General features: G+C 33.2%; 1 protein-coding gene and 1 long non-coding RNA gene across 2 annotated transcripts; one reads left to right on the forward strand and one right to left on the reverse strand.

The window, feature by feature from the left end:
* Window positions 1-13293: 13293 nt before the first annotated feature.
* On the forward strand, window positions 13294-14095 carry LOC124891159. The gene is made up of 3 exons (XR_007049549.1): window positions 13294-13416; window positions 13528-13624; window positions 14019-14095. It is a non-coding gene; the product is annotated as an uncharacterized LOC124891159 (long non-coding RNA).
* A 749-nt stretch (window positions 14096-14844) lies between these two features.
* Window positions 14845-16100, reverse strand: LOC124891161. The gene is made up of 2 exons (XM_047402967.1): window positions 15707-16100; window positions 14845-15278 (listed from the first exon to the last, which is right to left on the reverse strand). Exons 1-2 carry the CDS (start codon window positions 16098-16100, stop codon window positions 14845-14847), a joined length of 828 nt encoding a protein of 275 aa, XP_047258923.1.
* Window positions 16101-16221: the final 121 nt, after the last annotated feature.

The following is a 16221-nucleotide window of genomic DNA, read 5'->3' on the forward strand; positions in this document are numbered from 1 at the left end:
TATCTTTTTATCTTTATCTTATTGCACTTAGTATGTTTGTAGTGGACTATTTTTGTGTTTTGTTGAATCCGAAAGTTGTGTTATTTTGTTCATCTTGTTCATCACGTGTTGTTTCTTTTTTTAGTGTGTTTTACTCTTGATATCACTTCCTTTCTTGTTCTTCTTGCGAATTTGAGATAGGTCATCAAAAGGATCCATAGTTCTTAAACTACTGGACTGATTTTGGTGTTTGTTTTGTTTGTTCTTGGGGAGTTTTGTTATCATTTTGTATCAAATCATTGCTATATCTTGTTCCTAGAAGATCACTCTCGTGCTTTCTTGATTAGAAAATTCAAAAAAAAAATATTGAAAAGCTAAAAAATTTAAAAAAAAAAAAGGGTGCAATCTGCCCGTGTTGTGTTCTTGGTCGAGAATTGTGTTCTTGCTGATACAAGTCAAATGGACACCTTAATATTTTAAGAAATTATTGGATTTCATCATTTAAAGGCTCAAGACTTGGTCACCCCGAGGATAAAATAATATGCAAAGAAGACCCATTTTGAGCACAAGCAAGACCGTGTATGGAAGATTGCTTGGAGCATCGAAGACTTGAGGACTCACGATTTTGGACAACACTTAATGGGTCATAATTTTGTCATCTTCATTAAGGGTATTTTGGTCACTTCATAGGGTCCAAATGCACTCTATGGCCACCCCACCCTTTAAGGGCATTGTTGCCATTTTTCCTTGTCTTGTAATAGAATAAAATTGAACATTTTAGGTCTTTTTCTCATTAGTTTTTTATTGATGGAAGACAAACTCTCTCTCTAGTGTGAGGAGTGTAACACCCCTTAGTTGTAGGGCTTGGAAAAGACACCAATCCGTAACTAGGGTTGTCCAAGTGTGGATATCACTTGTGTTGCATTGTTGGCTTGATATGTCGGTGATTAGGGAGGTAAAGTCCCTCTTTTTTCAACATAAGAGTTTGGTGTTAATATTCATTAATCTTAGGGTCCTTACATATGGTTAGGGTTCTTAGATTCTTGAATATTGTATGTCAAACTATCTATCCATCTCTTTTGTTAACATTGTATTGTTGTGGTTCTTGTGTTCATCTCTTTTCTAGGTCGAAACTAAATCTAAAGTCTAGTGAAGCCGTGAGTGGCCTATTTCGATTCACTAGCACCTTGTTTTTTAGCTTTTTGCTCTTTTGTTGGCTTGAATCTCTTGATATACACTTAGTCTGGTATCATTTGGTATCATAGCAAGGCTGGTTGTGTTCCTACACTACCAATCTTGGGTTCTCGTGGATGAAAATTAAATATACATATATATATATATATAAATATATATATATATATAAGTTGAAAAACTGGAAAAAAAAATCCAGAAAAGGAGTAATCTGCCCGTTCTTATTGTTCTTGGCCGAGAAAGTTGTCGTTCTTGTTGTTGTTTTCGCCGAGACATGTTTCTTTATGACTAGATCTTTTAGTCTTTTGTTGTTTAGAGTGTTTCTAGTGTTTGTTTCTTTCTCACCAACACTAAAAAGTGTCCAAATCTAAACTTGAACTTGAACTTGTTGATGTTGTTAATGTGAACAAAGTGTGGCTGATTTGATGTTGTTGTCATTCTAAACCTTGACCGTGTTGAAGGCCTTGTTGTTGTGGAGTTGGGTGTTGGAATTTGTTGTTGTTCTTGGAGAATATTGTTGTTGTTCTTGGTGTTGTTATTGTGTTCTTGTTGTTCTTCACCCTTTTCATCTTTTGTTAAAACAAAAAGTGAACATTAGATCCACAAAAGGTGAAAGACCAAGTTGTAGTACTTATTGGTGAAAGACTTGATCACATCACTCAAAATACTTGACAACCACTTTTTACCTACTTTCCTTGATTTAAGGACCTTGTTTCAAGCAGAAAGTACCAAGAAGGTCAAGTCTTGTTTTGAACTTGAAAATGAAGCTCCAAGACCAAATTTCCCTCCATTAACCAAATCCACCATTTCCAAATTGTAGATTGGTCAAGACTTGAAATTGGAGAGTAAAATTTTGACAAAACCGAGCCCAATAGTGGACTTCCACATCACGCAACATTTTGAGTTCAACTTTTAGATTTCTTAGTTTCATTTTATTGTTCTTAGTTTCGTTTGTTGGTTTGAACACTAATTGACAACCTAGTAATCTCCTACTAGCTTGTTAGTTAGTTTTTGTGCCCGTTTGTTCGTGTTAGCGTTATTTTGTGCTTTTCTTGTTTTTAAATCATAAAATTTCTTGGTTAAAGTTTGGACATTATTTCCTTGAGTCTTCAAACAAAGAATCCATTCCGACCAAGGAGTAGACTCACCCCTCAACTCATCACGAACTACACACTGACTTGCAACACTTGTGAATCCAAGTGTGAAATGATCAAGTGTGTAAGAGTGTAGTGAGGTTGTTTCGAACTAACTTGTGTTTTATTTTGTAGACTTGTTCTTTTCTTTTTTTTTTAGGTGCAATTACGATGGAACCCGCGGCTGCAAGTGCTATTTTGGCTAAACTTGAAGCCATTACCCGTCAATGGGAAGTGATAAATGAAAGGTTGGATCATATGGGAGTTCCAAGGGAGCAAGTGGGATACCCGGACACACGTCAATATGAAGACCGTAGCTCATGTGAGCTATAAGGTAAAAATGTTATCCCCTACACTCATATGAACGTAGTTGCGGTTTTACCTAGTGTAGGAGTGCATGAGTCTTCATTTTGTGATACTCTTGATATTGTTAGGTCACATGAGTACCAAACTCTTGTTGTAGGTACACAAGTACTACTTGATCCTTTAGATGACGAAATTGATTCTCCTCGTGAGAATGATTTGTGTCCATCTAGTGCTAGCACTTACAACTTGACTAAGGTTCCATTACCAAGTGATGAGAATATTCACACACTAGTTGCCCCTTGTGAAAAACAAGGTGAGTCTACAATGGTATGTGAATTGCCAACAACTAGTGAGAGTGAGCAAAATGATCAACCGGGGATAGATGATCTTGATTTGCTTGAATATTTAGAAAACCTGAGTTGTGATTGTCTTTGTGAAGATGATTTTGATTGTGGTCCTTTGGTTTCCCATGAAGGTTTGTACGTATGTGAGGACAACTCTTGTGAAAGATAAGGTGATATGTGCTTAGAAATGCCATCTACTTCGTCTATATGTGTTTCTTATATTGGGAATATTCCTAGTGGAAATTTTGAAACTAGTAGTAAGTGTATGCATGGGAACCCTTTATTTAAAGTTATCTTATGAAACACCTTTCTCAACCCTCTTTTAGCTCATGATAGTTTCAATAGTGATAAAAAGGGCTTGCTTAATTTCGAGGATGACTCCCTAGGGGAAAGTAATAGTGGTCGAGACCTAAGCCCTTGGTTACGTCTCCCATTCGATCCCGGTAACTTCTTAGGGTGTGAAGGATGGATAGTTGTTGGTCAGTCCACTTGTTTGAGTGATATTGCTACATATGTTAGGTGGACTTTACTTTCAATTAGGACACCACCCCTAGATGGTTATTCCTTTTACCAACTCCTTTGTAATTTTTTTCTAAGTCCCTCGTGATTATAACATGTGACGTGTGGTTATATCTCAAGTGTGTACCTCCTTGGCATGTTGATGTTGTTTATTGTACTAACTCTAACCATCATGCCATAAGGATGTGGTGCTTATTTGTCTTCTCTTTGTTCTTGCAAGGTTTAGATTTGAGGTTGAATCCTTTTCAAGAAAGGAAGGATGATACAAGTCAAATGGCCACCTTAATTTTTGAAGACATGATTGGAGGTCATCATTTAAAGGCTCAAGACTTGGTCACCCCGAGGGCACAAGAATATGCAAAGAAGACCCGTTTTGAGCACAAGCAAAGCCGTGCGTACAAGATTGCTTGGAGCATCGAAGACTTGAGGACTCACAATTTTGGAAAACACTTAATGCGTCATGATTTGGTCATCTTCATTGAGGTTATTTTGGTCACTTCATTGGGTCCAAATGCACTCCATGGCCACCCCACCCTTTAAGGGCATTATTGTCATTTTGCCTTGTCTTGTAATAGAATATAAATAGAACATTTTAGGTCTTTTTCTTATTATTTGTTTATTGATGGAAGAAAAAATCTCTCTCTAATGTGAGAAAAATCTCTCTCTAATGTGAGGAGTGTAACACCCCTTAGTTGTAGGGCTTGGAAAAGCCACCAATCCGTAACTAGGGCTACCCGAGTGTGGATATCACTTGTGCTGCATCGTTGGCTTTATACGTTGGTGATTAGGGAGGTAAAGTCCCTCTTTTTTCAATGTAAGGTTTAGTGTTAACATTCATTAATCTTAGGGTCCTTACATGTGGTTAGGGTTTTTAGATTCTTGAATATTGTATGTCAAACTATCTATCTATCTCTTTTGTTAACATTGTATTGTTGTTGGTCTTTAAATTCTAGTTAATCCATGTGGGGATCTTTCGATTCACTAACATTGTTGTTCTTGTTTTCATCTCTTTTCTTTCTCAAAACTAAATCTAAAGTCTAGTGAAGCTGTGAGTGGCCTATTTCATTTCACTAGCACCTTGTTGTGCAGCTTGTTGCTCTTTTGTTGGCTTGAATCTCTTGATATACACTTAGTCTGCTATCACTTGTTGTGTCTTGGATGAGATTTTTGTTTGTCTTGAGTGTTTCTAGTGTTATCTTTGTTCTTTACTAACACTTGAGTCCATATCTAAGTTTGAGCTTTGTTGTTGTTATCATGAACAAGTAAAACCGTGTGGTAGACATTATTGTTGAAAAACATGACTTGGCCATGTGTGTGCTTGTTGTTGTTGAAAGGAGTGTTGTTGTTGTAGTTCTTGGTGAATGTTGTTGTGTTCTTGAAGTTCTTCACAACCTTCATCTCTTGTTAAAATCGAAGATACAACACTAATGAGACTTGGCCGTTTGTTGTTGTGGATTGGAGTTGGCCGTTGGAATTGCTGTTGTTCTTGAAGATTGTTGTTATTGTTCTTGGTGTGATTTTTATTGTTCTTGAAGTTCTTCACCTTCCTTCATATATTGTTAGAACATAAAGTGAGTGCTAGATCCTAAAAGGTGAAGAAAAAAGGTGTATGTACTTGTTAGTCTTGAAAGACCCCCAACCACCAAAAGATTTTATATCACTTCTCAACTACTTTTCCATGATTTAAGGACCAATGTTTTAAGGACAAGTACAAGAAAAATTCTAGTCTTGAAAATTGAAAAAGGCTCCAAGACTTATTTTTCCTCCTAAAACAAATTCCACCAATCCAAATTAATTTTTGACCAAGACTTGAACATTTGAGAATAACCACTTGATAAAACCGAACCAGTATGTGGTCACCATGTCATCATTGCTACTGTTCACGAAATATTTTCGAGCTCAAATTTTAGATTTCTTAGTTTTATTTTGTTGTCTCTTAGTTTCATTTAATTGATCCTAGTACTAATTAACAAGAAAGTAAACTTCTACTAGGTTGTCACTTAATTCTTGAATCCATTGTTTGTGTCTACATTTCTTTTGTGCTTTTTCTCTTTTGTGAATTCATTGTATCTTGTTGGTTCAAGTCCGTAAGAAAATTTTCTTTGATTCAACTCAAATGAAAATCTATTCCCCACCAAGGTGGACTCCTCCCTCAATCACTCACGAAGTACAAGCTGGCTTTCAACACTTGTGAAACCAAGTGTTAGGTAAAAATAGAGAGTAAGAGTGTGGTGAGGCATTTTTGAGCTAACAAGTTTGTTTATTTTTTTGTTCGTTGTTGTCTTTTATTAGGTACCATGGCTGCCACCAATCTTGATGACACGTTTGACTGTATCACCGACAATATTGAAGACATGAAATGGCACGTTGAAAGGCTACGCCAATTGGTATCCACACTTATCCCAACAAATCCAAAATCTAAGGTCCAAACACCTTGTATTGAGAGCTTCCCAAAGGAAGTTGCTGCCCAAACTTGTGAAGGAATTTCACACCAAGGTAAATATGAATGTATTCATGAATGTCAAGGTAAAATAGCTATCTCTTACACTTTGGTACATGTGGATGATGAATGTGTGACTAATATGCCGTTGAGTGTGAGTAGTAGCCTACCTATGTATGAGTATATTGATTCCTTACCACTTGTCGATGATGTACATATTGTGCGAGTGGATACACTAGATGACCGAATCTACTCTTCTAGTAAGATCGATTTGTGTCCACCTAGTGTTGAAGCTATTGTGTTGAATGAAAGTACATTGTCGAGTGAAATTTGTGTTGACCAACTTGTGTTTAAAACTTGCCCACCACTTGAAAATATGTGTGATATGATTAATGAGTCTCAAGTGAGTGAAGAATTTGAAAATGTTGGTCAAGAAAAAAGGAGTAAACCCGTGAGCCTATATTGTTATAAAGATTCTAATGTTTGCTTGGATCATAGGGTTAATCGTGTGCTTGACATATCTTTGAAACTTGATAATGATTCCTTCGAGAGTAAAAGTTCCAAATCGGTCCGCGGGTTAGATCATTCACTCTTTTGGTACAATGTCTTGTTTGAAGGTAGTTTAAACACTCCTAATAGGCCTAGTGGTGAAAATGATGGTATAGCTTGCCTTGGAAGCTATAGCCTATATGCTAATCCACTATAGTGTGACAACATTCCTCCTAAATATAGAAATATCTTCTTGGAATATGAGAGTACTCTTAAGGTTAAGGAATGTGTGGTCTTGAAAATTACTTCTTTTTCTACTTTGTGTGGCTTTTCCGAGGACACCATAGTAGAAGTAGAATTGAATGCCACCTTTCTCTACTCTCTCTTTACTTGTGATGATATGTATACCAATGTAGAAGTAGGCCGTGTGGTTGTGGTAAAGACTACGGGAAACGGGTGTGTTGTTTAGACCCGTGTCTATGGCCACTCTTCCCATTTGATCCCGGTGCCATCTTAGGGTGAGGAAGATTTACTCTTAGATTAGGTGCATTTCTTTTGGGTGATTATCATAGCCAAGTCCTTGGTGAATTTTCCAATGGCTTAATAATGTTTAACACTAAAGACGCTTGGTTATATGTCAAATATGAACCACCTTGGCATGTCGAGATTTGTTGTTGGCCGAGACTTGAACTCAAAGGGTCCTCAGTTTCTTTTTTTGGTGTGGTCTGTTTTGAGTGCATACCATTATTTTTTATTTTTGCTAATCCTAACCCTCATGTGATGAGGAAGTTTACTTGTTTTTCTCTCTTTGATTTTGCAAGGCATGGATTCGAGGTCGAATCCTTTTTAAGGAGGGGAGGATGATACAAGTACGACCACTAAGATGGACACAAGTGAGAATGTAATGAACCCGGGGCTTGAAGTGTACGAGTGAAGGACTTAAAACACACCAAACCGACCCTAATCTCACACTTGGAGTGTAAAGAGGAGCCTTGGAACACAACAAGGAAGCCCCTAAATACACTTGAAGGGAGCCTAGCTCTTAAAAGGGCATTTTGGACATTTTGTATTTTATTTGTAACCTAGTATAAATAGAACATTGTAGGGCTTTTAGACATAGATTATTCATGATTTTTAAGTCTTTAAACACAAAGAAACACAAGTCCTCTCTCCTTGAGGCACCAAAACCGAAATTAGGCATAGAGAGTGTGGAATCACTCTTGTTGATCTTATGGCTTGAAAATGTGATGCTTGGGAGATGGATTCCGACCTTATGTCTTTGTAAGAGATAGGTGAACGTTGTGTGTAGTGTTAAGGGTCCAAGAGTGGAATATGCTCTTGGGTTCTTAAGATTATACCTTCATTAAGTCTATCTATCTATCCCTTTACTTTTATTGTAATCTTGTAGTAGTTTGTGTTCTTGTAACCGTTTCTATCTCTTGTTAGTAAAACTGTGTATTGTTCCTATCTTGTTATTGTTGTCCATCTCTCCATATTGTTGTTGTTTTGGTGTAATTTACACCTTCAATATTTTGTCGTTATTGTGTTTTCATTGTTGTTGTGGTAACCAAAGGGGTCCTCGGTTCTTCAAACTTGTGGACTGATTTGGTGTTTGTTTCGTGTTTCCCTTGTTTTTCTTGTATCATTTTATGAATCCGAGAGTGGTCACCAAAGGGTCCTCGGTTCTTCAAACTTGTGGACTGATTTGGTGTTTGTTTCGTGTTTCCCTTGTGTTTCTTGTATCAGGTTTGCAGCACCAGGAAAATGCATAGTTAACAAGAATTGTATTGGGGCAGTGAATTGCTACACGTGTCTACTTGTCTCCTCTCTCTCAGTATCTCTATTCCCATCCCCCTATTTCTTATATCTTCTGTACTTTTCCTTATTGTTCCATTACAGATCTCCATCTTGTAATTTCTTGAGTGAGTTTAATACAATCAGTTTGTAACACTACCAGAAACACTTCGAGATGTAAACCATTCATTTGTACATATTCGTGCTTTGCCTCAGTCATCATCTTATCTAATTTGTAGTTAATTAAAAAATCCATTTGATAAGGATATAATTAGTCAAGGTCTTCCTTATTTGAAATCTTCAAATTAAACAAATAGAAGTCTTTGGGGATGAGGCATCTTCACTACCTCTTCTCTATTGCTCATTGGAATTGATTAAATCTACAGAATCCAAAGAGAACAAAGAATGGGAACAAATTCGAATGGTATGAAAAAAAGTAGGAAAAATATTTAACTATATAATACTGCAAATTTGATCATTTCTTATCACTGAAAGCAAACAATACGGAGTAAAGAAGAGAATTGGGAACATCAAAAATCCATTTCGAACATCACAATCTGGCCACTAATTGTGAGTCGTCCCTGAAATTCGAGTAAACCACTTTATACTAAGAACTAGATCCGATTGAATCTGGAAGTATGGGAAGCCGAACAACGATTTGGGTAGAAATGGTGCATTCATCGGTTACAATGGAGACATATTTTTTGCAGAGAACATTAAAGTGGAAAAGGAAGTTAAAGAGAGTTATTTTTGAAGTTGGTAACTTGTCAATTTTAAAAGTTTAAAGTGAATATACGTTATTAAAACTGCCAAAAAAATTACAATATTTTGATATATCAGTTACCACACATTTATTTTCTGATATTTTTGGGTTAAAACAAAAAATTTATATTTTGAAAGAGGTTTAATGTTTTAATATCTCTCTCTGTATAATCTTATTAGATAGATTATTAAATATTAAATTTTTTCTTATAAAGACCAAAATCTAAAAGGAATTATCAAGATACAAAATTATAAAAATAATAAAATAAATAGGAGTTTCTTAATTAAATAATATTTATTTAAAAGTAATTTAAATATTAGTTATCTATTTTAAAAACTATAAATATTAAATAAATAATTATCAAAATTTGAGTTTACTAAAAAAATTTAAAGATTAAAATTCAAAAATACATAACTAATAACTAACTTAACTACTTGTTGTCCTAAAACGCCACCTGATAATTTATCATGCTGCCACATGGCTTTATGTGGAGGCTTTGTCCTCTCTTATTAATAATACTAGTATATTATCCGCGCGATGCGCGGATCATGTACGTATTAAATTAATATTCTAATTCTATGAATTAAATAAATAAATTTTTTATTTTTATTTTTTAAATAAATAGAATTATAATACCATAAATAACATAAATTTTTGTAAAAAGGTGTATGTAGGAGAGTGCAAAAAATGAAACAATCAAGAAATTGTATATCATAAAAATGTGAATGTTCATTTTATTATAATGCATATAAATATTCATATACTTATTAATATATATTTATCTCAATGTTTATATAATTTTTACAAAACAACTCAAATTATTATCAATCTTTTCATATTTTTAGATATCTGAAATTAAAATTCATTATCTATGATTTTCGGTTAAACTATGATTCAAAATTTTAGATAAATTAATATTATATTATTTATGAATATCATATTATTAATTAAATGTCATCCAAATTGTTAAGCATTAATAAATAGATAAAATAATTTATTAATTTGATTATTGATTTAACATATTAAAATATTTTAAAAATTAAACTAACAAAAATTCATAATATCAAAATAAATTGACTGATGCAAATGTATAGGCACATGTAGTTTCAAGCGATATACTACCATTAATATTAAGTAATAAATTAAATACAAATTTATTTTAGGTTTTCTTAAATAATTGAATTTATTAAATTAGTTTCTCTAAATAAAATTATGGTCCAAATTAATAAAAAAAAATTCAACCCATAAATATCAGGCCTAGTTAATTCATAATAATGATCCAGCCCATTAAATATTACCCAAGTGAATTCATAATAATGATCCATCCCATTAAACAATAGTCCCTTTTTCTAAAAAAATAAAATAAATACCTTGATGTATCTAGAATAGGAAACATTTGGTATTAATTTTTTTTGTCTGAAAAGTCAATATCCTATTACCTCCATCTTTATTTTCTTGATGTCAATAAAAAAGAATGGTAGATGCTTGTTCATATTAATTTCTATACCATTATTAAGATAAAATTTCCTTCTTCTGTAAATATATAGAGGCATGCATCTTCTTTCAATTGTTCATATTAATTTCTATACCATTATTAAGATAAAATTTCCTTCTTCTGTAAATATATAGAGGCATGCATCTTCTTTCAATTATATGATTTGGTTCTTTAACTTCATTATATGGATTGTATATGTAACATCCTTAATCAGATCTGTTGATTGTATTAAAATCCCATTTTCGTCTGCAACTAACCTGGTAATATTTCAAATTTGAAGGTAAAAAACTAAGCTTAAATATGTTTTTTCATTATTAAATCGAAATAGGTCTGGGTATGTTGTTGTTGTAAATGGATCTGTGTATTTTGTTATTTTTGCTATATTTAAATTAACATTTTCAATAAAAGTTGTTATTCACTAACCCCAAATTTTGTGTGAGTAATTATTAGTTTACGTTAGCTAAGTTTCTATTATTTGTATCTTGGTTGACTAATTTGAAATAGTTTATTATTAGATATCGGGCAAATGATAGATAGATTTTCGATTTATGTATTATGTCCCTGTTATTGTGGTATTAGCAGTATCGAATAAGCCCTTTTTCTTCCTTATTATTTTTTTTTCATTTTCCGATTTGAACATGCAAATGAGATCTAAGCTTGATGCAGCTGAAAATGATTATTATAAGCTGGAATGACATGATTAACTTACCAAAATTTGGTGTGTATACTGATTCTTCAGGCATGTGTTATACTTTTCTATTGATGTATTGATGAATCTATGGTTGATATTATGTAATTTATGTCAAAAATGGTCTAATGTGTTGTTAATTAGGGGTTGCTTTGTTGGTATTGTTGTGACTTTTCGTGTTTTGAATAGATTGGTTAGCATCCATGTTGATTTGTTTTGCATATGGTTTTGTATGTACTGAAATAGTGGAATTGATCCGCAAAACTTTCTAGTATTGTGTTGTTAATCTCGAACAAAACAGTATTAATTATATTTTATATTTATATATCAATTATATACTGATTTTGTACATGGTTTTGAATCACAATTCATAGTATCTTTTATTGTGCTGTTATACTTGAGTTTTGTAGTAAATGTCAAGATTTATTCGAGATTTGTTAATGTAACATTTTTGTTTCTTGTCCTTTGGATTATTTTACTATCTCTTCTTTCTTTTACCTAAATTTTGAACTATTTTGTTGTAGTTCTTTTCCCTTAATATCTGGTGCTTTGCGTACTTATCTGATGTTTTTTTGTACTCCCTATTCTTTTATCTAAACTGCTTAGGACTGTTTTCCTTGAGCTGAGGTTCCGGAATAAAGCTCACAAGCTCTGAGATAGGGGTAAAGATTGCGTACACTTTACCTAAGATTGTGTACACTCTACCTTTTCGAGCCTCCATTTTGTGGGACTATTCTATGTATGATGTTGTTGTCGTAGATGTTTGTTGCCGCCATATTTCCATTTCTAACAATTATGCTATGTGATTCGAATCAAAGTTCTTATTCGTTCTTATTTTGTGACAACACATATTAATATTTGGGTTTACATGATACAGAACAAAACAAAAGAAATTAAGCGCGGATGTGGACATACTATTATGTCATGGTTTATCAGTTGTAATATTTAATACGTATAACTGACTTCTATTACTACTTCTTGTATATATATAAATATAGTTGTTGATGTCATAGCTTCATTTCATCGATTTGTTGAGAAGGATATGATGACTGATTAGAAATATCCCATGAAAGATGAAACAGTACTAGCGTGGTCCGTTCCTGTGAGTATTCCTTTTCTACAATACAACTGCCTAAGACGATGAATTAGGAGTGTGAACGGGGTGTTGATTATACCGTGCTTGCACTTTTCAAAAAGTGGAATTTTTTCTAATCAAATCACCGAATATCTAGTGATTTTTTAATAGATTTCTATGATAAAACAGCTATATGCAATTGTATTACTTATTATCATCTTCATTTCATGTATATTCGAAGGAGGGATGTCTATGATCTTCACCAGAGTGTTCTAGGTAATTCCATTTTAGAGATATTTTTCTTTTAGTGTTTTCTTTTAGAGTGAATTGTTCAAGAAAGGATACACAATAAAAATGTTTCAAATGGGTCATAGATCATACATTCCTACGGAGGTAAATTGACATTTCCTTCACACATTAATTATTTGAGCATAGTGTACTATAATTTGCATCTTGTGGATTCTATTTCTTTTTCTGCTTACAAAGTCATCCTATCGTGGTGCAAATGTATGAACAACACATTCCCATGTTGAATTTGAGAAAGTGTCTTTCAACTTTTTTTTGTGTGGTTCATGCTCCTTTATTGCATTTGTAGCCCTGCAGTAAATGTAAAGATTTCTAAAGAAACTGTTATTGAGTTTAAATTGTTTATGACACTGTGCGGCTATTAGATGATGACTATTGGAAGTTGGTGTTCTTTGTTCTTGTTCAGTTTAATTTGATTGTACACTGATCACTTAGACTTATATGCACTTCCAATGGGTACCACATAAAATTCATAATTCTGTAAGAACAAAACTCATTTTTGTTAAATTTTGCATCATAATGGATAGAACTTTGGATATCCTCCTAAGAGCTTAACGTGTCCTACCTTCAAGTTTGCTGTAAGGAAAGTGGTCTTTCATTAGTGAACAGCAGAGCAGCATATGAATTCAACTACAGTGATCATAAAAAAGGTGAGGGTTCATAATTTTTTTATTGTGTACTATGGAAAGTCATTATACTTAGAGGAATCTTTTGAAACATCAACTAATTACTCCATATATTTTTATTTTGTAAATGTTCAGAAGACAGTGAGGAGCAATATGGCTTAAAAATTGTCTAGATATGTTGCTGGAATCTCAGTGATAAAGCTTGTGGATGTTCTTGAATTGAGTTACACGTCAGAAGATAAGCATCATCCTTGTGTATAGATATGTGGTAGATTTCCTAATATTTTTGAAGGATATTATACTGAGGAATATGTTTTTTGATATTTACTTTTTTCTTCTTATTGCTATGAGTTTATCCAAGATGATTTGTCTGATGCAGTAGTTACTAGGATGGAGGTAATTGATGATGTCTGTTGGATGATTATTGCTGATATTGTATTATTCTCACCTGGAGGCAACTTGAAGATTATTGAAAGGTAAAATCTATTTGCCATGATTAGGAGAGACAATAATAGATATTTTAATTTGAGATACTAAACAAATTGTTCCTACCCCACCGATATATATAAAATAGTACAATGATGTAGTTACATTGTTTCGGAAAATTAATGTCCATTTTTGAAATTAGAACATATAACTTTATGCGCATTGCTTGTCTTCCAGGTAGAATGTTCTAACTGCATATTGAGGACAGAAAGAATAATATATTAAAGTTGGAAAAGGGTGAATACATTGCTCCCTAGAAAATTGAGAATGTTTATGCATAATGCTAATTTATTGCACAATGCTATGTATATGTTGAGCAGATAATACACTTCTTTTTATGGAATCATTAAACAATGTCCATCACTTATTGTTTCTCTAACACAGGTGATATCCTTAAGTCATGTTTAGTAGCAGTAGTTTGTGTCGAGCCAGATATCTTGAAGGAACAACATCGGCTAAGGAAATCAAGGTAGGTCTTAATTTTCAATATTGCAGTAACATCTTATGAATGCTTCACTTAAATCAAACTTGTGTGGAGGTCATCATTAGAATTATGTGTTGCATTACAATTACCTTCATATTTTGAGTGTGATATATGTGGAATAATTATTAAAATACTGGAATAAAATATACAAAGAGAAAAATCAAAAAGGGTAAACATTCATAAAGAATTTACATAATATCTAACTTTCTCCTATATACTTACTGAAACAACAAAGAACTTTTATTATCTATTTGACAGCAAAAAAAAAAGAGCTAAGTCTAACCCTCAACAAATTGATGATATTGTTGACCCTGTTATGCCCTTTGGATCAGATCAGATTCAATCTACACTCAAATTACGATAAACTTCTTTGAACACTACATTAGTTGCTTCCTTTGAAACTTCTCCTTCATCATCATATGTAAAAATCTTTAATCCTTGTCTTCGTGTCACCCGTGATAGTTCAATATATAGTTGGCCATGTGTGAACACTGCTTTCTTCAAATATAGCCCAACATGAGATAAAGATTGTCCTTGGCTCCTATTGATAGTCATGGCAAATGATACAACTATTGGAAACTTCCTTCTTTGAAACTTAAAGGGTATTCTTAAATCAGACGGAGTCAGTGACATTCTTGGTATGAAAACCTTTTGTCCAATCGTTTGTCCTGATAAGACCTTTTCCTCGATAACCCAATTTTCAATTCTTGTGATAATTAATCTTGTTCAATTACAAAGTTCTGAAGATTGATCTATATTTCTCAATAACATTACGGGTACACCAACTTTTAAAGTGATGGCATGATTTGGTATTCCAGAGCATTTTATAGTAATCAGAAATTCAGGAGTATGTACTTGTTCCAAACCTGTAAATGTCTCTTCTGAAAGACATATTGTATCTGAATTGAAGAAGGTTGTTACTTCACTTTGATTGAGCAATATCATATGTTCATTGATTGATTCTACCATGTCAAGTGTGGGAGCAAGAATTGCTCTTTTCTGTAAGTATGTTACATCACTGCAATGTGAATAAAAATCTGGATATGTACTGTTGACAATGGCAGAAATAGGATCTTCACAATCACTAATAAGAACATCATCAGGTATAGAAACTTTTCCAATTCCATCAATTGAATTACCAATCATACCATCTCCAACCGCTAAAATCCAATTGCAAATTCTATTCAATCATTCAAATCTAATTCATGATTACCTTCTAACCTCATATTCATTGTTAGCTTTAGTATATGACAGTCAGCCTACAAATATGAAGAATTAAGGGTAGCATTTACAATATCCTGTCTGTTACCTTTTGTAATGACCGGTAGAATTTGTCTAAAGTCCCTACCAAGTACAACTGTTTTACCTCCAAATGGCCAATCTAAATTAGATATATCTTCAAATTTAAGAATATCTCTTAAAGTTTTATCAGAGCTTCAAAACAATATATATGCATCATTGGTGCCTCATCCCAAATAATTAACTTTGTCTTCACTATCAAACTTGCAAGAGGGCTTCCCTGTTTTATATTACATGTTGAATCTTCAGTTGCATTGAGTGGTATAGCAAATCTTGAATGCTATTCGACCTCCGGGTAATAAAAGTGATGCAATTTCGCTAGACGCAACTGTTAAAACAATATCTCCTTTAGATCTTATTGCTGAAGACAAAGTCCTCCATATAAAAGTCTTTCCAATTCCTCCATGGCCATATAAAAAGAGAAAACCTCCTTTGTTGTGCTTCACCGTTGTTATGATTCTGTCATACATTGACCTTTGCTCCTCTGTTAATTTATTCATAAGTTCCTCATGTTCTTTGGATAGAGAGGATTTATTGTAATGTAATTCCTCAAGGATTAGTTTATTGGCAACTTCAAGTTGTTCTGCATTATAAGTTGGCTTTGGCATTGCTGGAAAATTCTGAAAACTTCGTCCACTATCTTTTAATAAATTATCCAACTTTTGCAGACAACAATTTTTCATTTCATCATTTGTTAGCTCAATCCCTATAAAAAAATGTATCACTAATAATTTTATAAAAAATATCGATAAATCTATCAATACTTAAGGTACTTCTATGATAAACACTTTTAAAACATTTTGA

The sequence above is a fragment of the Capsicum annuum genome, unplaced genomic scaffold (genome assembly GCF_002878395.1).
Source record: "Capsicum annuum cultivar UCD-10X-F1 unplaced genomic scaffold, UCD10Xv1.1 ctg3154, whole genome shotgun sequence".
In the NCBI taxonomy this organism is placed as follows: Eukaryota; Viridiplantae; Streptophyta; class Magnoliopsida; order Solanales; family Solanaceae; genus Capsicum; species Capsicum annuum.

Excerpts from the sequence above, each read along its gene's own strand:
- LOC124891161 (XM_047402967.1), bottom strand. The coding sequence starts at position 16,100 with ATGAAAAATTGTTGTCTGCAAAAGTTGGATAATTTATTAAAAGATAGT. Across the intron at positions 15,279-15,706 it reads ATCACTTTTATTACCCGGAG|CGGTTGGAGATGGTATGATT; the intron begins GTCGAATAGCAT and ends ATTGGATTTTAG.